The sequence below is a fragment of the Maniola hyperantus genome, chromosome 2, assembly GCF_902806685.2.
Source record: "Maniola hyperantus chromosome 2, iAphHyp1.2, whole genome shotgun sequence".
Taxonomy (NCBI): Eukaryota; Metazoa; Arthropoda; class Insecta; order Lepidoptera; family Nymphalidae; genus Maniola; species Maniola hyperantus.
Window position 1 is genome coordinate 9,750,179 of NC_048537.1, and position 26,370 is coordinate 9,776,548.

The 26,370-nt window shown below is 36.4% G+C and overlaps 3 protein-coding genes and 1 non-coding gene across 7 annotated transcripts in view; 1 reads left to right on the top strand and 3 right to left on the bottom strand.

Moving 5' to 3' along the window:
- The window catches only part of Roc2 (Regulator of cullins 2), a 36,404-nt gene extending 28,290 nt beyond the window's left edge, over positions 1–8,114 (bottom strand). Inside the window, exon 1 of the mRNA XM_034982194.2 lies at positions 7,842–8,114. Coding sequence (XP_034838085.1) covers positions 7,842–7,995 — 154 coding nt within the window. The 5' untranslated portion in view covers positions 7,996–8,114. The remainder of the gene's footprint in view (positions 1–7,841) is intronic.
- Positions 729–14,563, top strand: LOC117994163 (facilitated trehalose transporter Tret1-like). Its single transcript, XM_034982057.2, has 3 exons — positions 729–964; positions 3,478–3,597; positions 4,573–14,563. The coding sequence occupies exons 1-3, from the start codon at positions 878–880 to the stop codon at positions 5,836–5,838; spliced, it is 1,473 nt and encodes a 490-aa protein (XP_034837948.1). The 5' UTR covers positions 729–877; the 3' UTR covers positions 5,839–14,563.
- Positions 9,842–19,528, bottom strand: LOC117994053 (uncharacterized). 4 transcript variants are annotated; one of them, XM_069505944.1, is made up of 14 exons: positions 19,230–19,528; positions 18,787–18,893; positions 17,329–17,578; positions 16,654–16,831; positions 16,087–16,247; positions 15,294–15,595; positions 14,947–15,215; positions 14,599–14,797; positions 14,187–14,456; positions 13,906–14,097; positions 13,626–13,781; positions 13,248–13,476; positions 12,718–12,917; positions 9,842–12,345 (listed from the first exon to the last, which is right to left on the bottom strand). In XM_069505944.1, the coding sequence occupies exons 2-14, from the start codon at positions 18,881–18,883 to the stop codon at positions 12,212–12,214; spliced, it is 2,637 nt and encodes an 878-aa protein (XP_069362045.1). In that variant the 5' UTR covers positions 18,884–18,893; positions 19,230–19,528; the 3' UTR covers positions 9,842–12,211. The 4 variants fall into 4 exon arrangements, with proteins under 4 accessions (XP_069362045.1, XP_069362042.1, XP_034837822.1 ...); XM_069505941.1 differs by having other exon boundaries at positions 19,098–19,528; XM_034981931.2 differs by lacking the exon at positions 18,787–18,893 and having other exon boundaries at positions 19,230–19,527.
- A 2,180-nt stretch (positions 19,529–21,708) lies between these two features.
- On the bottom strand, positions 21,709–21,790 carry TRNAS-GCU (transfer RNA serine (anticodon GCU)). The gene has a single exon. It is a non-coding gene; the product is annotated as a tRNA-Ser (tRNA).
- Positions 21,791–26,370: the final 4,580 nt, after the last annotated feature.

Sequence of the window (26,370 nt, forward strand, 5' to 3'; positions counted from 1 at the left end):
TATTAATATTGTAAATGCGAAAGAATGTCTGTCTGTCTGCTAGCTTTTCACGGCCCATCCGTTCAACCAATTTTGATGAAATTTGGTACAGAGATAGCTTGCATCGCGGGGAAGGACATAGGCTACTTTTTATCCCGAAGAAAATCAAAGAGTTCCCACGGGATTTTTAAAATCCTAAATCCACGCGGACGAAGTCGCGGGTATCATCTAGTATAAGATAAAATAAAAAGGCAGTTAATATTTACATGGGTTTCGCTTTTCTGCTAAAGTTGAGATTTATCGAATCACCTACTCAGTGTTGTGTAGCAGTGGGAGAGCGGGCGGTGCATGTCGCATGCTGCATGTTGCACCATACATATTTTATCTGTTTCAAAGGATTATAGCAAATTAAGCTTTTAGTTCATTGTATATCATGGATTTTCGCAAAGTAACGCCTGCTTCTATACAACATTTAAAAAAGAGTAGTTGGCAGACTTTTTCTGATGTTGGTGCAAGACAGTGGTTTAGTAAACGACAAGTTTGGAAATGATATACATAAGAGCGTGGATTTGACTCGCACCTCGCTCCAGCAACGCGCAGGACTGTAATTATTTACTTTTATAGGTATGGCAATATTTGCGTAGTAGCACACGCGGGAATCCGCTAGTTTTTAAAATAAAATATGAAAAACGTAATAAGTACTCAAATGTAAAACGTAATAAGAATCAATTTGTGTGCTCCTATAAATCGCTGAGACTGCGCAGGGACATATTCATTTCTTGAATGCACCATGTACGTTCAACATTGATTTCACAGTGCTTGGCTAAGATTAGTATTCACTTGTGAATTGTGATTGAATTTTTGTATGATAAACGTACCTATTACATAGAAAACAAAAATGAAGATATTAATGAGAGCGGATACGCATTATAGCATTGTTGTAAGTGGCAGTGAATATGAAAAGCCGAAATATACATTCTCACAGGTAGGTGAATATTTTAGTTCTTTTTAAAATTTTAATTTGAAAAGACAAACAATTGAAACGTATTGTTCAAACTTTTTTGTGAAAATAATTATGTATGTATGTACAATTTAAAACTTACGAAACCTAAGCTACGGCTCAAACTGGTCTAGAAATTTAAAATTATGCGTGCAGTTTTTTTTTTCACAAATTTCTGAAACGGGGCAGGTCAGCTAATTAGATATTACAAAAAAAAATTTTTTAGGGTTCCGTAGTAGAACAAGGAACCCTTATTATATCGCCCAGTACGTCTATCCGCCTATTTGTTAGTCATTATAAAAAGATTACAGATATCGAATTGTTTGGCAGAGTTATAAAAACCTACTTACCGCTACGTAGGTATAAGTAGGTACATTCCGACTGAAAAAAATCTTGCAGGATACCTCCTGAACATGTAAATTAAAAAAAGATTATTTAGATATATCTACCCTTTCAAGTGAGATCTCGTTGAATAGGTGTAAAATTATTAATTAAGGTTTCTTGATTATAAGGGTTCCGTACCCCAAAAGGAAAAAAGGAACCCTTATAGGATCACTTCGTTGTCTGTCTATCCATCTATCCGTCTGTCCGTCTGTCCGTCTTTTTGTCGTGTCTGTCACGAAAACCTATAGGTCCCGTTGACCTAGAATCATGAAATTTGGCAGGTAGTTATAGCACAAGTAAAGGAATAAATCCGAAAACCGCAGATTTGTGGTCACATCACACAAAAAAACCGGTCAAGTGCGAGTCAGGCTCGCGCAATGAGGGTTCCGTACTACAGTCGTATTTTTTCGACATTTTGCAGGATAATTCAAAAACTATGATGCATAAAAATAAATAAAAATCTGTTTTCTTCTTTCTTTCTTTGTATCTGATTATTTTTTTATTTGAATATTTTCATTCTTAGACTAAGTTCAATGTAAACAAACTCTTTTTAGGGTTCCGTACCTCAAAAGGAAAAACGGAACCCTTATAGGATCACTTTGTTGTCTGTCTGTCGGTCTGTCAAGAAACCTACAGGGTAGGTACTGCCCGTTGACCTAGAATCATGAAATTTGGCAGGTAGGTAGGTCTTATAGCAGACATTAGGGTAAAAATCTGAACACTGTGAATTTGTGGTTACATCACATAAAAAAATTAAATTGATTATCATGAACAAAAAATTTGTATTTTCACTTTTCGAAGTAAGATAACTATATCAAAAGGGGTATCATATGAAAGGGCTTCCTTTACCTGTGCATTCTTAAACAGATTTTTATTTATTTTTATGCATCATAGTTTTCGAATTATCGTGCAAGATGTCAAAAAAATACGACTGTAGTACGGAACCCTCGTTGCGCGAGCCTGACTCACACTTGGCCGGTTTTACATTGGTAGGTCCTATGAACATTATAAATGTGACAAATACGCATTGATAAAATGATATCGATTACATGAAGTGATTTAGCGGTCGTGTACGTAAGTGGAAACAATGATCGTTGATGATTGCTTTAATTGTTCGTATGCAGCCCGTACACACCTCCCGAGTCCCGACTATGCCGTCATATGCAATTCATTTAATAGTCATTAAGAAAGTTCATTGTACACTTGCGAACGAATCTTGTTTGTCCATTTTAACTTGGTAAATATTTCCAACATAATATGCGCTAAACTATTTTAAACCGTTACACGTTTTTATATTATACTAGATGATGCCCGCGACGTCGTCCGCGTGGATGTAGGTTTTTAAAATCTTTCTCTTTAAAGCACTCTTTGAATTTCCGGGATAAAAAGTAGCCTATGTCCTTCCCCGGGATGCAAGCTATCGCTGTACCAAATTTCGTCAAAATCTGTTGAACGGATGGGCCGTGAAAGGCTACCAGAAAGACAGACAGACAGACAGACACAGTTTCGCATTTATAATGTTAGTATGGACTAATACTCAAAGATAAAGCAATTTTTAATCTTTTTAAATATTTACATGTATTTTTTAATTATCCCAGTCAAAAATCGATTCTTAACAGCCACAGACCACCACTTATGTATTATATGTGTTAACAGCTAAGACGCGCAAAATTGACGACAATGGCATAGAACCGATGAAAACCGGAAATACTACAGTGTCTACGGCTGTGCCTGTACCTACTAGGTGCATATATAAATGCAGAAAAAAATATTCATGTGCAGCCGTAATTAATCATTTAACATCAGGTGTCGCCTACTCGCTTTCTCGCTATTTTTAATTATTATAAAAACCTAGTGATTATAAAAAATCTCAATCCGTACTTTCAATAAGAGAATTCCTCTTTTACCTATCTGTGTATTTGCTTAAAATTTCAAAACTTTTCAGTCTTTTTACCGCGATTACACTAATACGCGATTACAACATTTATTTAAGTAACTTTCAGTAAGACGATGTACTTATATAGTGCATTAACATTAATTATTCTATAGAGTAGATAGGCGAAGGTGTGGAAGTGTCAGCAAGTATTATAAACAGTACTTTATTTATTTCACAGATATTAGCTGCAATTGCCGTATCTATGGGATCGATGATTGTGGGATATTCTTCTGCTTATACATCACCAGCGCTGGTCACAATGCAAAATAGCACGAACATATCCGTTTCAGAGGAAGAAGTATGTTTCTCATGATTTAATTCAACATTTGCAAACTCGTCAAATATTGTAGATATATTATGCTTTATCCATACTAATATTATAAATGCGAAAGTGTGTCTGTCTGTCTCTCTGCTAACTTTTCACGGCCCAACCGTTCAAACGATTTTGATGAAATTTGTTACAGAGTTAGCTTATAATCCGGGAAAGGACATAGGGTCCTGTTTATCCCGGAAAAACAAAGAGTTCGCACGTTAGTCAGGGTATAAAGCTAGCTATCTCCATTCAAAATTTCAGCCAAAACGTCCAAATGATAATGCCGAAAATCGGGCTATTTTCCACTCAGTGGTATGCTTACAGCAACGCCAAATCGCGTACCGAGTCAGAGGTTACAATGGTTATTGAATTATTTTATTAATATTATTAGGATGCTGGGCATACGTTGCGATATTTGCAACGAACGGCTCTCTTGCCCTCTATTTTTTTACATTGATGATATTGTTAGAAGCAAGCTTCCCGCAAGTCCCAACAACAACTGTACATATTTGCATCTCAATTGGATGATGTAGGAGCGCAAAGGGTCAAACAAACAAACAAAGATACATTCATTTTTAGGGTTCCGTACCTTAAAAGGAAAAACCCTTATAGGATCATTTCGTTGTCTGTCTGTCTGTCTGTTTACCTGTCGTGTCTGTCAAGAAAACCTATAGGGTACTTCCCGTTGACCTAGAATCATGAAATTTGGCAGATAGGTAGGTCTTATAGCACAAGTAAAGGAAAAAATCCGAAAACCGAAAAAAAAATGTGTTCATGAACAAATAATTAGTATTTTCAATTTTCAAAGTAAGATAACTATACCTACCAAGTTGGGTATCATGTGAAAGGAAAAAATTTACAGTTTTTTATTAATTTTTATGCATAATAGTTTTTGATTTATCGTGCAAAATGTCGGAAAAAATACCGAATATAAATAATAATATCATATTTCCTTCACAGGCAAGCTGGGTTGGTGGTCTTATGCCGTTAGCTGCATTAGCAGGAGGAGTGCTAGGAGGCCCTTTGGTGGACTACATCGGCAGACGAAGAACTATTCTTTTCACAGCAGTTCCGTTCTTTGTTGGTTGGATGTTAATAGCCACAGCCAAAATGGTTCACTTGGTGCTTGCCGGACGAGCAATATGCGGTCTATGTGTAGGTATTGGTTCCTTAGCCTTTCCCGTGTATCTTGGAGAAACGATTCAACCAGAAGTTCGCGGCACTTTAGGATTATTTCCTACCGCTATTGGAAATATTGGTATTCTTATCTGTTACGTTACCGGAAAATATCTTGATTGGTCTCAACTGGCCTACCTCGGGGCATCTCTGCCCGTTCCATTCTTAGTACTCATGTTGATGATCCCTGAAACTCCTCGCTGGTATATTTCTCGTGGACGAAACGAAGAAGCTCGTAAAGCTTTGCAGTGGCTACGCGGTTCTAATACTAAAATTGATAACGAGATGCGCGACATAGCACTTTCAGATGCGGAGATAGAAAACGGATCCAGCGTTAGAGAAATATTGGACATGAAATATATGAAATCGATATTAATTTGCTTAGGCCTCATGGCTTTTCAACAGATGTCTGGAATAAACGCTGTTATATTTTACACAGTTAAAATATTTAAAATGTCTGGTAGTTCTGTAGATGAAAATCTATCTACAATCATTGTAGGTCTTGTTAATTTCATATCAACATTTTTCGCTACAGCTCTCATTGACAGAGCTGGACGCAAAATGTTGCTTTACATTTCATCTGTGACTATGACCGTCACACTTGTAGTTTTAGGTTCTTTTTTTTACGCACGCGATAATTTAAATTCAGATGTATCGAAATTGGGATGGCTTCCCCTTACAAGTATTATGATCTATTTGCTTGGATTTTCGTTAGCATTTGGTCCGATACCGTGGCTAATGATGGGTGAAATATTGCCTGCTAAAGTCAGAGGAGGTGCCGCATCAATATGTACCGCTTTTAACTGGCTATGCACATTTACAGTAACAAAAACTTTCCACAATATTTTAGTCGGCATAGGACCAGCAGGGACATTTTGGTTATTTGGTTGTATTTGTTTCATTGGTTTATTTTTTGTTGTTATTTGTGTCCCAGAAACGAGAGGCAAGAGTCTTGAACAAATTGAAAATAAAATGACTGGCAGAATTATACCAAGGAGTCGCAGAATGAGTTCAATTGCAAATATAAAGCCACTTCCCAGTGGTTGCTAAGTCATAATTTAATTTAATGAGAGCAAAATACATATTTATTATTACTTGTTAGAGTAGTAAAATCTAATTGTGTGAAAATGTAGAGCTGTCCTTTCTGACAAGATCCACAATACACAATAGGTACTAGTCTCGTCTTTATACTTTACAGATGTAAAGTACAGGGTGTTACAGATATTTGCATTTGCGTCCGCAAATGCGGAACACGCGCGTGCTTCGCGAGTGTTTGCTAGTTGGTATATTTTTCGTTCGCTAACTGACCAATCAAAAAGTGTATAATGGTAACCAACCGGGTATTCGGATATGCGCATCCGCTTCCGCAAATGCGGAACATTCGCATTAATTCGGACATTCACATTCACAACTCAGCTCTGTACTACAGAATATAAAAGGTATATCTACCTGAACCTTCTGAAAATCTCTTCGAGGTGGAATTTCCAAAAATTTTGAAAGTAATTTGAAACATAATATTACTTAAATTATTTTTTTCATTTTTAACAAAAAGCTTAGAGTACATATCTTCAATAATATATATGTATAAGTTTTAAAGGACTCTCATACTTTTATACTATAACATGCTATCAAAATTTTAAGTTTTGTGACCCAGTCCACAATATGCGTAGAGAGATATGTCAGTTAGTCAATTAGTTAGGAAGTCTTTTTATATGTAAGTATAGAAGATAGAAAATCACAAGAACTTTTGTTCATGATTAAATATTAAAATTTACCCATTGATGTAAACCATATACCTAATATTTTAAATAGTCGCTAACAACTTTATTTAAGTATGTTTTATCAAGTACTTAGTTAAATTATAATGCAAAAATATTGTATTTACTTAATTAAAATCCATACTATAAATGAAAGTGTGTCTGTACGTCTGTCTGTCTGCTAGCTTTTCACGGCCCAACAGTTTAACCAATTTTGACGAATTTTGGTACCGAGATAGCTTGCATCCCGGGGAAGGACATAGGTTACTTTTAATCCTACAAAATCAAAGAGTTCCCACAGGATTTTTATTAACCTAAATCCACGCAGATTTAAGTTTTAAATTGTTTAAGTACTACTACCTTATAAGTTGTAACTACTTAATCAGTTTTCTATTACAATTTGAGAGTGTGTATATGAGTGTGTGTTACTATATTATTTGTGTGTAGTTATTTGCAAGTACTGAAACTATCCCTTGAAATTTTTAAATTAGTTACATTTTGTTAAATGTGGTGTTGTTGACTGCACCTCAGCATTCCACATATTATAGGCTATGTATATTATGAGTTATGACTAATCCAATATGGGTAATATTATGAGTTATGACTGACAAAGACCAAGAAATATTTTGGAATCTTAAATATGAACCCATTCTTGTGTGGTGGTACAATAAAAGAGGAATTATTTCTAGAGGTTTTATTCCTAATTAATGAGTTTTTATTCAAATAAATTTAGGCCACCTATTGGTGAAAGAGGGTGTTAACTACTAGTGATTTTACTTTTTTTGTTATAATATGATCTATTGGTGCCTATAACCAGGTGTAAAAAAACAAATATTATTTTTAAAATGTTGAATATTTTAGTTTCTAGAATGAAGATTATTTATTATCTAATAGTTACTTTACTCATATAAAATACTATTGGTGTTAACTGCTTAAAAACAGCGAAAGAAAACAATGTGGGGAAACCTGCAATGTGTGAGAGTTCACCATATAATATTTTCAAAGTTTAGTAAAGTATGCCAATCCACCCTGGGGCAGCATGGCAGACTATGACTTAAACCCTTCTCATTCAAAGGGGCGACCCGTGCTCAGTAAAGCCAGCGATGAGTGAATCATGATGTTGATGAATAAAAGAAGATAGGGCCCTAAGTGTGGCCGTACACTACCACAACAGTTGCCATATATTTAGGCAAGGCAGAAGAAGCAACTCTCAGCTTTTGTATCACATCTCCTTCAAAATTTTATATGGGCTCTCAGGCCAAAGATAGCAAGCAGCGAAGAACAAAACAAACTAACCCATGACTTGAACGCGGCAAATTGCACAGGTATCACATTCAACATCCCAGCTCCACATCGCCACTGCGTTCCATTTCTTCAAGGTAAACATTTTGTCCGGCTTTTGTCCATCACTATCACCTTTATCAAGCGATTCACAATCTTCCCCGGACATTTTAAACTCCTTAAAATCTTAAATCTTGATAAAACCTTGAAATTGCAATGTTTATTTGATTTTTATTTGAATTTTATTTCATTGACATATTTGCATGACATTTGACCACAGAGTACTTTTAACATATGGAAACATTTGACTTAAGAGCACCTTAAGAGGACCACAGATAGGTAGGTATAGTCCTTGTTTTGAGAAGACGGACACGACACATATGAGAAGAGGACAAATGACCAGTGTTGTCACCGCCTTTATAAAAAATGCACTAGATTGTGATTTCACTAAAAAAAAAACCCAGCCAAGTGCGAGTCAGACTCGCGCACTGAGGATTCCGTACTACAAAAGAAGTAGGTACCTAAATCAATTTTGTTAACGAACTGCAAAACTAACTTTGTTTATGGAGATTTATTGTAAATATTAAAAAAAAACAATTATAGTTAGTGTTCATTTTTTTCTGTAAAATATAGCCTACATGAACTTTTTTGACCATAATTATTTCAGATTTCCTTGATAAATCAAAATCTATAATGCACAAAAATAAAGAAAAATCTGTTTTAGAATAGGCTAGTCGACACTTTTTTTAAGTAGGTCTTAAATGGTTAATATTTGTCCTATTAAAGCACTAAGCTGGCAGCATTGCAAATGGATGAGTGACAATACTTTTAAACTAGTTTTGCGGCTCTAGATTCTAGCCCTTCTAAGCCTTGACAAGACAAGTGACACCAGTGACACTGATGACAATGACTGAAAACCATAGGCCACGGAATACATTGAATCATAGACATTGAATATAGGGGCCATAGGCTAAAGAAACAAGTTAGACCTGAAATGATTTCAGATTTTACCGTGCATTACCTACGCCCTACACACACATGCACACCCTGGCATAGCAAATGGCGCAAGGTAGGGTTGGTAATGCATAAGTATTTGTCGATAAAGTGATCAAAAAAAGGATAATTACCTCGATAACCTTACCACTTTAATTATTAAATTGTATGGGTTTATTAAATACGAGCTGATACCCGCGACTTCGTACTCCTCCAGACTCTTGAGTCTCGAACTAAGTATATCTAATATCCGTGCAAAAAGCAAAAAGCAAGCTGAAGTGGCAGTGGGCAGGTCTGAGGTCATGCATGTCGTAGAGGCGATGGCCGTTTCTCGATGGAGCCGGAAAGTTCTTGAGTGGAGACCGCGTATAGCAAGCACAGTGTAGGACGCCCTTCAGCACGTTGAACCGATGATATAAAGAGCCTGGCGGGAAGTGGCTGGAAGAGGAAGGCTGAGGACCGGGTGTGGTGGCGCTCTTTAGAGAAGGCCTATGTCCAACAGTGGATGTAAAGGTTGATGATGATGATGCAAAAATCACGTCAATCCGTTGCACTCCTCACACCTCCCTATCCGCTTTCCCCACTCTCCTGTCTCGCTGGCGAATAAGTTTAGAATGAAAATATTAGCGTTCCGGTACGATACTGTGATCATAGATCGTATGTCTATTCATCTATATTCTATACCTAGATAAGTTTGATTTGGCAATCTATGTGCGATGTATCAATCTACACATTCTCTATCACAATTTAATAACAGATGAACTTTTGTTTATTTTATTTATTATATTTATACCGGACCTCTACCTATACATACCTACAATTCGTTCACACAGGCAAATAAAAACCATTTCTCAAAGTAAAATTTTATTTAAAAAACTCATCTAAATACCATTTCAGGTACCTAACGTCTTCTTTATTGACAAAAATATAATAAGTAGTTTTAAAAATTAGCTACCTAGCTAGTAGACTGTACCTATTAGTATTAGCTAACATACACCTACATCTAAATTAAAAGCAGCTGGTAAGTATAAAATTTCTTTTCTTTATTTCAACCTATTCTACAGTCTACACAAGTTCCTTCACGGATAGCAATAGAGTGTTTGAGAGATTTTTAAAAACTGTTTACGTTAATTACTGATGTTTAAAGTACTCTATAGAAAATGTATATTTTATTTTTAGTTCCATTACATGTGGTATAGTGCAAAAAAAACAAAAACAAAAAATATTATTTAAATATCCCGCGAAAACGCTTTCCTGACAATATTGCGCCTCATACGTCATTTTGACGTCACCTGTTCGTAAACTTTGGTTATTTATACACCATGTATACACGCAACTGTTTACGAAAAGTTGACGTCATCAACCACTCGGCCAATCACAGCCGTTTACGATCACGTGACTAAAGTGGACAAAAAAAACATTTTCTTTCTCGATTTTCTCTTAAAATATCTCGTATTTTTCATAATTGGCTAAATAGTTGGTTTCCAAAATTTCTATTCAATACGGATGTCATCAATAGACGATATATTTTACATGCGTCAAATATCCTATTAGCAGATATTTTACAGTCATAAATCATTATTATTGAAATATTTTTACAGCTGTTACATACTTACGTACCTACAATGTGCCATCTACATAAACTTCTTATTTACATTAGGTACCTACATGATACATCATTTAGTTTACCCTGCATGTTGTAAAAACTTAGTCTACTAGACACACTAGACTAGTGATAAGATTAATAAAATATTGAACTACTAGATGATGCCCGCGACTTCGTCCGCGTGGATTTAGGTTTTTGAAAATCCAGTGGGAACGGATAAAAAGTAGCATATGTCCTTCCCCGGGATGCAAGCTATCTCCGTACCAAATTTCGTTAAAATCGGTTGAACGATTGAGCCGTGAAAAGCTAGCAGACAGACAGACAGACAGACCGACACACTTTCGCATTTATAATATTAGTATGGAAGTATGGATATTTAATTTCTTCTTAGACAGGATGTAAATCATGTGGAATTGTAGGTACAGTATCCGGCAGGAAATATTGTACATCGACCTTTAGAAAGAGATAGCGGTTTCGTAGACCGTTGTCTCTGTCGTTGAGACCAACAAAACGTCACATAGGTATGAGTGACAGAGACAACGCTCTACGAAACCGAAATCTGTTTCTAAAAGTCGATGAACAATATTTGCCGCCGGCTACTCTAGGAACTAGGTAGGTAATTACTTCCTATCATGACGTGAGGACTAGCTGACAATTATTTATTAATAAAAATATAACAGCGTTAAAAATGTGTTTAGTAGAAATCTATTCTATACTAATATTATAAAGACGTAAAGTTCGTAAGTTTATTTGTAGCAAATAATCTCTGGAACTACTAAACCGTTTTTGAAAGTTCTTTCACCAGTCGAAGGCTACATTGACATAATACGCTATATTTTGTTTTCAAAAACTTAGAGATCCCTACGAAAGTTGTAATAATTTACCCGTGCGAAGCCGGGGCGGGTCGCTAGTACAGTAGGTACGCGGCTGAAAGTAATGTACATCGGTCTTTAGAATTGCATTTCGGCTTTGTAGAGCGTTGTCTCTGTCACTCATACCTATATGACGTTTTGTCGGTCTCAACGACAGGGACAACACTCTACAAATCTGCTATCTCCTTCTAAAGCCGCGTACTGTATTACTTAATAACGTTACAGCTTAAAAGAAAATACTTAACTAACGGTAAATCTACCTATTTGGTGGTTTAAAATTAGTGGCAGTTATCTTAACCATAACCACTGTTTTGTACTATAGTGTAGTACATTAGTCACGTATGAGTGTACATACGGAATATTGGCACCGATTCCGTTGTCTTTCTCTAAACTAAATTTTACAGTACCTGCATCCTTTTCTTTTTAACAATGCTAAAAAGGGACGGAACATGAACTTTACATTTACTTTACAAGACTCTAACTCTTAGTGCACGCTACAAATTTAAACAGTAGGCTCGCGACTGTGCGCTAAAATCACGGGGTTTATCATCTAAAAATTAAATTTAAAACTGTCAGACTGCGTCTGTCCTTTTCATGTTACATTAGTAAGAAGAGGATACGAATCCTCTAAAATTAGATTGTGCTCAGAATCAGTACCATTGTATAATTTAGCAGTTTTTTTACCAGGGCACCTAGTTGTCAAACTTGATTATATATTTTAGAAATCCTATGCACTTCAATTCAATGATCTGACCTAATTTTTAACCAAAATCTAAATATTATAACATTACTAGTATCTAATAAAGGCATGTAACCTGCAGCTTTACTCTGGCAAATAGCAGTAAATGCAGTGATTAAAAAAGCTACTTAAATACCTATAATACCTATATGCTATAATATTATGTATTAAGATTTTAAAGAAGGTTATAGAAAAATGCGAAAAGTAACAGAGTCAGGCTGACTGTCGTGCTTCCGCATCCGCTGAAGCACCCGAAGTCATCTATTTGCACTTGGTATCTGATGTCGTACGGGAATCTGCAAGCCCTGTCTGTAAAGATGTGAAAGACATTCGTCAGCGCTTGATTTATACCTTACCGACCACAGATACCGACACATTCTAAAATCGATATGCAGGTTGCGCTCTCATTGAATGCGTTTTCATACGAAATTCCTACGGTCGTGCGAATATGAAATCTACGTATGAAAATTAGCAAAGTTAGGGAAGCAAGCTATTTCCCTAAACCTTTCATCAAAATCGGTTTATCGGATGCATCGTGAAATGACAACAAACAGACAGACATACTTTCGCATTTGGAAGTAAGTATGGAGTTTAATAAAATATGTTACTGACGAAATTCTACTTAAGGTAGGTACCTACTCGTAATTAATTATAGATGGATATAAAGAAAAGTCTCTTTACCTGTGCAAACAGCAGTCAAAGCTGTAGTGGTAGTAGGTAAGACCGACTGCACAGAAATGTGGAAGAATGGACAAGAATTAATTGTCATATGTCCACCGCAGGCACCTCGCAGGTTGATCTCTACATCGCGAGTACCAGAAGTTGCTATTGTCTGACAAACTACGTCGCTTTGTTCTGCGCCAACGCTTATATTTGTTTGCCTGTAATTAATATTGTGTGTCTGAGTAGGTGTATCATAGTACCCAATAACCTAATCTAAACGTTGTATATAAATAAGTCATCGCGATGCATTCTCAACTGTTGCTCTTCCACTGGTGGATATTTCCTTGTTACATCAATGTTCAGTGGCTGTCTGCGACTCACTTAATTTCATTCCTGGTGAAAGGCCGAATGTCTCCCATGTCCCGACATAGTGTATTCTTGCGAAGAGCTGCCATTATTTATAGCACCATGACACCTCGGCGTCCTTCAGTCCTCCAAGACAGAACATCACATTTGGAAAAAGAAAAATCAGGCCTTATGAGGCTTACCTAGGTTGGCTCCATGATCTTGATTGACAAACTACAAGATTACCCACACCAGCAGTAGATCGTGTGATGCGAACTTTACTATTGTCATTATAATTGTAAAAATAATTAGGGCTAATAGAGTAGTAATTGATATAGCCAGGCTCGACATGATCTAAAAAATGAACTTGGCCGGATTTTGCGCTAGATGGGAAATCTGATCCACAAGTAGGGTTTATGATTCTTCTTCCAACTGAAAAAACAATGTAAAAGTTGTGATAGTATATCGATATCATTTTACAAATTCTTTGGACTGCATGTACCGAGTTGATCTTAATTTCTGTTACATAACAAGATCTTCAGATAAATATAAAATAACATAGTTTCACACAAGATACTTACTAAGTTCAACTCTTGAAACAACAGAATTCATGTTACGTTCAACATTGGTGCCATCGGAACTTAATGCTATTGTTAAAACATCATTATGCATATCACGGACTAATTGCCACAAAGCATCGAATTGATTCGTTGAACTAGCGTATAAAACCCTTAAATCTGCAAAAATAAAATATAAAACCAAATAAGTTTTTAAACCTTGGCTCTTCAAATCAAATCCGAAGAATATTGTAGATAGATAATTATTTACTTGTAGAATTTAAGACACACAGTTTTACATTACCTGGTACAGTTTCGTTCAATATTCTAGCTTGTTCCATAGCCGCAACATTGCTTTGTACGGCAGTGTTTAGCAGAAACAGAAGTACTGTAGAGTTTCCACCAACGTAATTGACTATTCTTTCATTGTCTAGTTCACTACTCATCAATAGGCGGATATTTGTTAATGCAGTTTCTAGATTAATTCCACCAAGCACTAAAATTATTCGAAACATTAAAATAATGTTATGATTCACAAATATTTTCATCACATTTTTGATAAGATAAAACAGACGCTAAACTTACTTGATTGATGCCTTGATAATGTATATTCAGAATGAAAATCTGCTAGAGAGAAGGTTTTATTGATAACAATACTTCCGTCGAAGGCAGTTAGTAAAGTTACACTTGATCCGTACTTTCCAACTTCTATTTTATCAAGAAGATACGAGATTGCCGGATATATGGTTTGGTACGGCCACGATACATCAACTACGAGGTAGAGATTAGTTCTTAGGCGAAAATCAACTGTATTGCTTTCTGTGAATTCACAGTTAAGATCGTTGAAATTGTTTCCTGAAATTTCATAAAAAACATGTACCTAAGTAAATTATTATATTAAGTAATATTACAATAGCTTAATTTCACCTAACGAACCAAATAAAACATGGTTGTATAGTTTATGATCCGTTATTTAATGTACCTACTAATTACTTACTTGCATAAGATTGGAAATTCGTAACAGCACTATTGACAGGCTGTTCTAATCCCCCTATGATTGTACCACGTAAAGGCATATTCGTATCTAATACCGCAGTGAAAGCTAAGGTCTCTGCTACTAAATTAGCGGTGGGAATAACTTCTTGACTGAGAGTTTGACGATTGCAAGCTCTTCGTGTTGGATCCAATACACCATTCTAAAAAAATATTGATTTTTTTTAAATTACGTATTCCGCTGATAGACATTTTTAGCTGACTGTATTCAAGTTAGATCAACTTATATAGGTATAGTTTGGAATAAATAATAAAGTAAGCTGGTACTTAAGCTGGTAGTTATAATTCTTACCCTCGCAGTATAGTACATATCAAGAACTTGAGAAAGCCTTATTTGACTAGCACTCTGTAAAAGTGTAGTTATAGAACTGCCTAAAACAAAGCCGTCGATATCACCGCGCATTTCAGGGTCTGTCATTTCAATATTATTAAGCCCGTTTGGTGCATGTATCATGAAGTATCTGGGTGCTTGTGTCGAATTCCAACTACCGGCAGTACCAACTGATATTGATTGACTACCACTTTGTGAGTTCTGTATCAGCACCGCTTCAGCTAAGTCTCCTGTAAAAATTCGTAAACAAGTGATAAATTACTACGAGATTATAATAAATTATGTCTATTGAGTATTTCGTCCTTTACCTGATAATGTAGCCGGATATAACGCTGTCACAAATGATTGAATATTGGGTTGATTAATAATGGAACCCCTTGCTAACTCTGAGATCGGTATAGTCTGAGGTTGCGCTCCAGCTGCTATGCCTGCGATGACATTGCCCGCTGAAACTGCTCCCCATCGAGTACTAACCACACCATCCAAAATTGGACATTGACTTAGTAGCAATGTTTGACGCTCTGATAAATCAAAATTATTAAGATTTGAAACATCAACTTCATCGTTTGGATTGTATTGCCTCATTTGACCTGTTTTCTTTGCAGAATTTCTGTAACAAATTTTGAAAAGAATAGTTTTGCACGGATGGCTTAACCTATCCTCTTTTTTGTCTACCTATTCTAAGAATTTAAGTGAATATGAATAATTCTTTTTCGTAAAATCTAATTTAATGTCGTGGTGAAAATCACATTGAAATGGATGAAGAAGTTTGGAAGATACACAAAACGAATACTGGCGGGATGTAATATTTCAGCTCGATTCAGTGTTACAATGTTTAAATACTTAGTTATCTGTTTATATAAAATTTTAACTGACTGACTGATAAATCAACGCACAGCCTAAGCCGCTGGTCCTAGAGACATGAAATTTGACCTAGAGACTAGAAATTTGAAGGGTGTGTTCTATGTAAAGAGTAAATGTCCACTAAGAAAGGATTTTTCGAAATTCCACCCCTAAGTGGGTTAAAATGAGGTTTGAAATTTACATAGTCCATGCGGACGAAGTCACTAGCATAAACTCATTTATAGATAAAATACTAACAGTGTAGCTACATCCAACATTTCAAAATCATCTTTAAGTAAATGTTCTCTCAAACCACGAGCAGTTCTCAAAGCTCGATACTGCGACAGTTGGTTACATTTATTTTCATCACCACGAACGCGAGCATCCACTGTCGTTGAAAACATTCGATGAAGTGCACACTGTAACATTACAAGAAAATTATGATTTATTTAGCTACTTAGGTAATGAAAATATTATTATAAATCTTAAAGCTAGCCTTATCTAATTACTGTACAAATCATGAACGCGTGGAATGGTGCCAAGAATAGGTAGGTACTGGCTGCATTTCCGCGCTGGACAGCCAGGCTAATACGTTGCGCAAAAAATGAGCCAGTCCTTCTGTCACCAGATGAGGCTATTAATCGCAGTTAAATGTCTCGTAAAAAAAATTTAAGCACTAAGACTCCATGGCCCCAGGGTCTCCACGGCAAACGGAACAAAAATGTAACTCTCAATAAGAGAGGCATACTTGGGCAGTGATGTGGTTATCTCTTGGGTAACAAAATTGATATATACGACCACAGTTCACGTCACAACAAAACAAACCTTTAGAGTAGAATTGACAGTGCTATTGGCCAAATTTTGCAAATTCGCTGGTAGGATTCTGCTTAGCAGCAATTTGTTACGGTAGAAAGAATGGAATGTCGGTGCAAAAGGCATCACATTACTTGTAGTGGCGATGGAACTGTCTGGCTGATGGTACTCTATACCATCTTGTCTAAATCTGTGAACAGATGTGAAATTAGAAATTATTTTTGCGGTTCTATTTTGAACACTCATTAACACAATTTGTATAGGAGATGATAGAGGTACCTTATTACTGCAGCTACTCCTAAGGTAGGTAACTACCATAATTTGAAATATGGATTTATTTGAGACCAGTCAATGTTTTTTTAAATTTTAATAAGTAGGTTTGCGCTTAACAAGAATCATGCCTATTAAAAAGCGATGAAGAAGTCTAGATTGGAGCTCGCTTGCCTTGGAAATGTTATGATTAGATAATATACTTGGCACTTTGGCAGGAAGCACGGACGCCGAAAGGGCATTCCACACCTTAGTGGTTCGTAGATCATAAACGTTTCGTTGAGCAAAACGTTTCGTATGTTCACGGTTTTTCGCTGTTATGTGGTACAATAATGGTTTTGTACAGTACTTAAAATTTCGTCTAAATTATACAGTACAAAATAAGTAGGTACCTAACTAAGTGTCTGATCTACTTACGCCTGCAAAATCAACACGCTCAGTTGCCGTAAATTAAAATCTCTAGCGTTGGGATGATCTTCAATGCTTTGTATGATACTTATGAGGACGGGCATTGTTGCTGGTGGTAGATTGTTTCTGTCCAACAGTCTTGGGTCTGTGTAACATTCTCTCAGTTCTGGAGCCACGTTAGTTTGAGCGGTGGCTTGAGCACGCACACAGCTGGGTGCGGCTAAAAGTATTATAGCCAACCAAAACATGCTGACAATTTCTATAAGAAAATAATTGAATTAGGTAGGTACTTAATTATATTCCACAATGATATAGTATAGAATAAGAGATCCAATAAATAACGTCCAATGCAATGGTACAAGTTTATAATTCATCGATTTATAAGAGACAAGTAAGGATCACAGGGAGTACTGGAATTTAGAAAAATCCTGCCTTTTTGCGCTTGTCCACATTATAAAAGGAATTGAACTGTGCTTTCTAGATCCAAGGGTTAGGGCTGGGCGGGTGAGTCAGTCAGTACAGTATTGAGTCAGAACTTTTTGTTTTATGAAATGTATAGGTTTATAGATTGATTAATTGATTCGGTAAGCTAAAAGTATTAATGAGAGAATTCAACGCTTGACTCTACGATCCTACACCAACGCTTGACTCGAACCTTATCAGTAGATATAGCTTACATTGAAATCGATACTTTGAGGCTTTTATCTTCAGACTCTATAAAGCTATGCCACTACTTACCATATTATCTGTTGCATGTCAGGTAATAGGTTAAGTTATTGTAGACTGCACGATAATTCATAAGTCATAACTAAAGGATCAGTGAATCACCAACGTCAATACAATATAGTAGGCACTTAGCCTACGAAAAGGAAATACCTACTCATTGTAATGATAGTAGATTTAGTGATGACGAATGTGTTATGTATGTATTTTTAGTCATCAAGCAGTGTAATTATAGTACCTAGGTAAGTACATAACGCAATTTTATCAGTGAGAAAAAACATGTCAAGTGCAAATCGGAGTCGCACACGAAAGGTTCCGTACCTACCATCGTAAAAGACGTGTGTAATGTACGTTTTACAAAAAAAAAAATTACATGGTAGGTAGCCATTTTGAAATTTTTATTATAATTATGTTGCTATAGCGGCAATAGAAATACAGACCGAAATTTCAGCTCTTTACTTATTACGGTTCATGAGATACAGCCCGCTGACAGGCAGACAGACGGAAGGACAGACGGACGGACAGCGGACGCTTAGTAAAAAGGTCCCGTTGGCATCCTTCGGGTACGGAACCCTAAAAATTATATCTATCAAATTATCCGCTTTAACCTTAAGACAGCGGGAAGGGATGTTTTCGTAGATGTTTATAAAGTCTACTGTGGTCTGTGACTCAACTTCAAGATTAGTAAATTAGGAGACAGTTAAGCAGGTAGGTATTACTAGTAATATATTATCTATTAGGTACCAATGACGAGGTACGAATGACGGGTCCCAAGTCCCAACTCCCAAGGTGCTGGAATAGCTCCGTTGTTGTGGTGCGGACTGCGGTGGTCTAGGTGCATTACTGGTGGACTGTGGACACACGCGTGGATAGAAAACATTAAAAGAATCGCAACGATATCCTGCGTTCAGGCGGCGAAAGACGGCCTGTGGTCCCTTAAATAGATCTATATTCGGCAGTGGACGTCTATCGGTTGATTATTATTATTGAAGTAGAACAGTTGCAACGGGACCCTACTTAAATAAAACAGTTTATAAAGACAAGAAGATACCTACTCCGTGCCCCACCTTCCACTACTGGTCGCTGCACAAACTCTATCACCAGAATAAACTTCGTTTACTTATTAGGTAGGTAGGTAATATCTTCGTTAGCTCAGTATGTAAGGTGAATAGGTGTAAATAAGCTACCTCTAAAACAAAAATCCAAAATGTCCTTGAAAAATCCAGACAGGTAAGCTGTTACTGTAACACTGAAAAACTGTAACAATCACTTTTCACCTCACAGATTTTTTATTAACAAAAATATCATGGTCTCTGTTCTAAATAATATCGAAATGATTTTGGTATCAAAAAATGACACAGAATGATTATTATCCGTCTACTTTGTTCTTCGGGCGCACCCAATGCATACCTCGCGAAGACTTGTAAAATAAAGGGCAGTAATGCTTGATAAGATAACAAAAGCAGGTCTAGATAAATTCGTAACGAATGATAGCCGTACTGGGATGTTATCTAGGTATATCTGTTTTTCACTGGCGATTACGGCGATAACATTGATTGTGGCGAAACCTGCCAAGTACCTACCCTGTTAGTTTTCTGAATATAAAAACATGCACCTGTATAAAACGTATAAGTAAGTATATCTAATTATCTAAGCAGGTATCGCCTAATATATTGTGACCTAAATACATCTATCTATATTCTATACACATACTAAGTAGAGTCGGTAGGTGTGCACAGTGCATGGTAGGTACCAACTACCACCATAGTTTTACGACATCATAAAACTGTGGTACCACACCACTGAGTAGAAAAAATCTGTTATCTGTGGCAGGTACCTAGCGGGTACCGCGATGTTCCTAATTTGATTACCTAACCTAATAGGAATGTGTCAGTCTTTGAAAGGTAGTGATGTCCGCTTCGCGACTTCAACCGCGTAGGTTTCTAAAAATCTTTTTGATTTTCCAGCATAATAGTAGACACCTAGTCTATGCCCATCTCCGATGCAAACTTTCTCTGTGCCAATTAGATGATGCCCGCAACTTCGTCCACGTGGATTTTAAGTATTTTAAAAATCCTGTGGGAAGTCTTTGATTTTTTGGGACAAGTAATTTAATACAAAGTTAATAACACTGTTTGCATTAAATCTTTTTCATCCCGTACTTATGTACGCATAAAATCCACCATTTTGTTTTTTTTTAAATTATGAACCTACCCTGTGACACTCGCGCCATTAAGACGAATCTAATGATGTATCATATTTTATCAAAATCGGTTGAGCCGTTTAGTAGTTACGAGCGGATATAGGAACGGACAAACATACAGGTGAAACACATAACCCTCCTTTGGGTTGGGTTAATGTTATGCCTGCAAAACTCATTAGTCATTACCATAAGCTTTCGATGTATAGGTACTATAAGATGTATAAGTCTACTATTTCCGAAAAACTTACTAAAATTTGAATTTTCGCGGCTGGATCTATCAAACCACCTTAAACGGATGAGTCGTGAAAAGCTAGCCGACAGACAGACATACTTTTTCATATTAGTAGGGGAGTTATCATCATCATCATCAACCGATAGACGTCCACAGCTGGACATAGGTATTTTGTAGGGACTTCCACAGTCACACGCCAAAGGGTATAGGTGTAGGTATCTAATATGTATCATAGAATAATAGCATTAATCTACACTAATATTATAAAGAGGAAAACTTTGTTTGTTTGTTTGTTTGTTTGTTTGTTTGTTTGTTTGTTTGTTTGTTTGTACTGAATAGGCTCAAAAACTACTGGACCGATTTTAAAAATTCTTTCACCATTCGAAAGCTACATTATCCACGAGTAACATAGGCTATATTTTATTTTGGAAAAAAATAGGGTTCCGTAAGATATTTGGGTTTTTCGGACACAAGGTGTAAAAAATCAACCAGAAAAGTTACTTATTTTGCGTACGCTGCCTAAACTATAAAAGATAGAACCATAAAATGTTCTAATTAATTGTAGATCTTATAAATATCTACAAAAAAGTCCGCGACACACTATACCCATCTATGTCGAGTGAGGCACAGCAACCATTTTTTTATTTAAAAATCTTGAATTTTTTTTGGACTACATTTAAACGCGTTTATTTTACTCATGCTATTAATCCTTATCAAAATAAATGATTTCATCACTAAGAACAGTTTATGGAGATAATATTTGGTCTTTGAATGATTAAAATTGGACGTTTGGTTTTGAAGTTATGGCGAAATTAAAATATTACGATTTCTGCTGCACGGCCCGATGTCGTTAAGTTTGTTTGTAGGGGGTAATCTTTAGAACTACTGAACCGATTTTAAAAATTCTTTCACCAGTAGAAAGCTACATTATTCCTGAGTGACATAGGCTATACGGGATCTTTAAAAACCTAAATCTACGCGGGCGAAGCCGCGGGGATCAGCTAGTTAATTAATATAAGTGAAACTTTCCAACACAACACCACACCACATGAGTACAAAAAGTCCTCGTGATCACACAACTCTATTCAGATCTGCCAAAATAAAAAAAATTACACAAGATTTCGATTCGGTCGGTAAGTTTGGTTACCTTGTAAGGTTTTCCATTGATACTGATCTATCTACCTAGTATGAAAATAAATTACGAATAATTGATTATAAGGTGTAAAAATATCGACGAGGATGGGATTCGAACCCACGCGTGCAGAGCACATTGGATTAGCAGTCCAACGCCTTAACCACTCGGCCACCTCGTCATATGTTAGAGCGGTTAAATTTTAATAACACATTAAACGTGATTTAGAAATGCTTTATTTATGTTATTTTTTAACGAAATTTAATTTTTTATGAAATTTAAATAGTACTTTTGTTAAAAACTTAGACTTGACTAAGTACTTCACCAAAAACCATCTTAACAATGCATTTTATAAAAAGATCTTAATTATATTTATTGTTTACGATTTTCAGAACTTGGTACGTTTACCGTTCAAATCGATAATCTATCAAATACCTATGTTGCACAAATGCAACGATTATTTTTATAAAAAAGATTCCGACGAATTGAGAACCTCCTCCTTTTTTTGAAGTCGGTTAAAAAGAGAATAAAAGTGACATCTATCTGAATATGGCGTAAGCGCGTTAGTTTAAGAATTGTCGGCTAGATGTCGGTATATGACATTTAGTTACTCAGACTAACAGTAATTAGTACTCAAACTCGCCGCAGGCAGTGCGATAAGCGGATACAAAAATGTTATAGTTAATTTATATTATTTATAACAAACAGTAATTTTAATTCATACTTGTGATAAAAACTTGGACTTGACTAAGCACTTCATCAAAAACCATTCAAACAATGCATTTTAGAAAAAGGTCTTCGTTTTATTTATTGTTTACGATTTTCAGAACTTTATACCTTTACCGGACAGATCTATAACTTAATTTTTATTTTTTAATCAATATTAATATTTTTATAAAAAGAGATTAAAAGTGACATCTATCTGAATATGGAGTACCTAAGTAGTAATAGCGCGCTAGTTCAAGAGTTGTCGGCTAGATGTCGCTGTATGGTAATTAGCTTAGTATTCAAGTTCGCCGCGGGCAGCGCAACAAGCGGTTAGGAAAATGGAAAAAGATTTTCATTGTCGAACGTATAGGTAATGAATAATATGTATAATATAGAAATTAGAAATAGAAATTGTTTTTTTAGTTGCCTACTTACCCTTTAAATATCATAAATTTGATTTATATTCTATAAGTAGGTACCTACCTACTATTATTTCTTCGTCTTCTTCTTTGTACTTATCCTATCGGCTTTTCTTATCATGCGGCGCCATGTAGAACGCGTGTTCGCGTCTTCGTCATTGAGGCCTAGGCATTTCATGTCCCTTTGGACATTTGTCATCCAGGTAGTTTATGCTCTTCCTCTACTCCTCTTTATTGCAGTCATGGAAAGGCACTTGTTCACCACGTAATTGTTGCTTCGGGCCTACGCATTGCGTGTCCATACTCCGTAATCATCTGAGTCTTGTTTCCACCGAGGAGAAAACCAATAGTCTCTGCTTGATTCTGATATTTTGTCGGTATTGGGTGCTTCAAAGCTGCCTTTTATATTATTTATTCATTCCGTACTTTGTCTTTGAGAGTTACTCCTCACTATTGAAACAAAACACCTCGCATCTCAGCATACGTATATTTATATTTATTAATACCTACCTATTACCTGGCTGATGCCCGCGACTTCCCTTCCCGCAAAAAATCCCGTGGGAACTCTTCGATTTTTCGGAATAAAAAATAGCCAATGTGCTAATCTATCTCCATTGCAAATTTGAGCCAAATCTGTCCAGTAGTTTTTGCGTGAAGGAGTAACAAACACAGTGACACACATCGATTTGTAAGACAAGCCGTTTCAAAAGCTTAGAAGGAAGACACAGAATAATATACTTAGTACGAATCGGTACATAGGTCTGCTTGCAATATAAGTAGTAGATTATACCTATATAATGTCTAGATATAAAACATTAACGTTACGAATTTTTTTGTTTGAATTACAGAAAATCCGCATTAAAATCGATTCATCAGTTCAAGCGCTACAACTTTTTTATTCAGATTAATGATTTATTCAAAAACATGAAATTGCGCGTTAGTTAAATTCTAAAGGTAGAAACCTTCTCTTGAAAGAGAAGGTATAATAAAGCAGTGCTTAATTGCAATTTGCAATCCATCTGATTATAATAATTATGCCGCTAACAGCCTTCGCCTGGCGTCTAGACCGAGACTTCTCAGTCGTGTCGATCTCGTTTCGTAGGACACACAATATATCTAAGTACCTATGTATAATTCATTGAATAAGCTAAACATTTCTTTCTTTTATTTCGTAAGTACACACTAATTTCACTCTCTTCGCACTCGATCTATCATAATTCATACTGTACCTTTGCAACTACAACTTACCCACTACAAATTATATTATTATCTAACTAGATTAGGTATGTTTGTGACTTCGTCCGCGTGGACTGCAAATTTCAAAGCTTCCCCTTAGGGCAGGGGTTGGACTTTCAAAAATACTTTGTTAGCGGATGTCTAAGCTAAGTAATAATGCGGATGCGGATGTCTAAGTCATCAATCTGCATGCCGAATTTCAGCCTTATCCATCCAGTGATTTGAGCTGTCAGCTGTGCGTTGATAGACTCAGTCAGTCAGTCAACTTTTCCTTTTATATATTTAGAATTATCTTCCTTCGGTAGGAAGCCTTCACAACACCAAAAATGTAAAATACAATTTAACAAATCACATCGATCCGTTGCTCCAATGCGGCGTGATTGAAGGACAAACTGCAACCTTTCGCATTTATATTATACCTACGGTAGTGATTGGAGTTTTATATTGTAGCTGATATAATCTACTTTAGTGTTTTTTCCTTTACAACAACTCTAAAATGTTATTATCCAAGACATTTTCACGGGTATTTTCCGATGTATTTTTATGATACTATGGTTCTAGTCTAGACGAACGTTTTCATTTGGATCGCTTTGCAGCATTACATTGATTTGTGCGACCGGCCGCCTCAAACACTGCATCCGCCGAGCTACACGCCAGAACAAAGGATTTATAACCGTATAGCTACCTACCAACTGTATCTACTCGTATAGCTGGTTACTACACCATCTACTATCATCGCGATAGTATCAAAGGTAGGAAAAAATTCGTAAAGAAATCTAATATGGAATATTGATATATTGATTCAGACGATTCTCTACACAGACAGAATGTACCACTGTCTACTTGATTTATTATCATGGTTATAGCACAGTTTTTCGATACTATCTACTTAATAGTAGATACCTACATGGGCGTGAACTAATAACTAGTATTTTTAATTTTCGAAGTAAGATAACTATATCAAGTGGGGTATCATATGAAAGGGCTTTACTATGTGCATTCTAAAACAGATTTATTTATTTTTATGCATCATAGTTTTTGAATTATCGTGCGCGAGCCTGACTTCCACTTGGCCGGTTTTTATTTATACAATACTTGATTTACTAGGCTAGACTTGTTCCGCGTTAATAGGTACAAAGGCTTTATAGAGAGAGAGCCGTACGTTGACGTAAGATTTTATACACCTTTATTACCTGTTATTTCTCAAAGCCACCATGATCCAAACAAACATTCCTCCCATGTGTTGGGGACAATACGCAGAGAAACATTCAGCTTTTATAAAATAACGAAGGTCTGGCACGCGCTGGCTCTTAGTCCATTAGAAATAGGTACAAAATAGGAAATAGGTATGTGAAGTGTGAACCACCTGTTTGGTGATTATTATTTCCAACTTCAAGGCATCACAATAATATATTATCTTTATCTGTGTTAGAGTGAAGTCGCAAGAATGCACGGACTACTTGCAAATGTCGGGATTGGCGGGGAAACATCGGAAGGTCTTCAGACTCGGTAAATTTTACAGGATTAGGACGGCGATATCTCATTTCAGGCGATTTACGGTTTCTTTAAATGACGTTTGTCCGAATTCCATGCTTATTCAGTTGAATAGGTATAAAATTAAGCTTGTGAAGCAATACGAGTAATACTTACACATCAAATAAAGCTTGTGCCTATTTTATATTATACTAGCTGCCCTGGCGAACTTCGTTCCGCCTAACAGTCGATTCAAATTTTCTCCGTAAGAACCATCGAATAATATTCCATGAAGTACGAGTACTTCAAGGAATATTATAAAAAAAGAATTAGCGAAATTGGTTCTCGAGATTTGCGATCAGCAACACATTTCGCGATTCATTTTTATATATAGAGAGAAGATTATACTAGCGACCCACCCCGGTTTCGCACGGGTCGCTTAGGTCCCCGTGGCGGGTGGCGTGGGTGGTTAGGTGGCGGGGCGGGGTAGGCTGTCACAGGTAGAAAAATGAATGACTAGGGTCGTGGATCGTCGAACCTTTATTACCCTTACCCACCGCAACACACTGCAGCACTGATGCTGATGGAAGATGGCACTGGACTGAACGCAGTATGTGGTCTGTAGGCATTCCAGGGTCCCAGCGGCAGGTGTTCAAGTGGAAACCCTCAGAAGCAGGTAGGGGTCTTGTTCGCCCAGCGTTGAATGTCCAGTCACCACAAGACGCTCCGAACCAAGAACTTCAAACCAAGACGCTCAAAGCCAGGAATCTTAAATCAGGAATCTGGAACCTCAGAGTGGTTGGCGTCAGGAAGGGCCTAACCTGTTCGTGCGCCATAGGTTTTTAAATTATAAATCTACTATAAATTCTACTTACCTACCTTAAATTATGACTTCATAATTTAAGATACTTAGTGAAGACACAAC

Coding starts and splice junctions, on each gene's coding strand:
- LOC117994163 (XM_034982057.2), top strand. CDS start 878: ATGAAGATATTAATGAGAGCGGATACGCATTATAGCATTGTTGTAAGT. Junction 965..3,477: donor CGAAATATACATTCTCACAG/GTAGGTGAATAT, acceptor TTTATTTCACAG/ATATTAGCTGCAATTGCCGT. Junction 3,598..4,572: donor TATCCGTTTCAGAGGAAGAA/GTATGTTTCTCA, acceptor TTTCCTTCACAG/GCAAGCTGGGTTGGTGGTCT.
- LOC117994053 (XM_069505944.1), bottom strand. CDS start 18,883: ATGCACCTAGACCACCGCAGTCCGCACCACAACAACGGAGCTATTCCA. Junction 14,457..14,598: donor GAATTTCCAATCTTATGCAA/GTAAGTAATTAG, acceptor ATGAAATTTCAG/GAAACAATTTCAACGATCTT. Junction 12,346..12,717: donor TTTGACTGCTGTTTGCACAG/GTAAAGAGACTT, acceptor ACATCTTTACAG/ACAGGGCTTGCAGATTCCCG.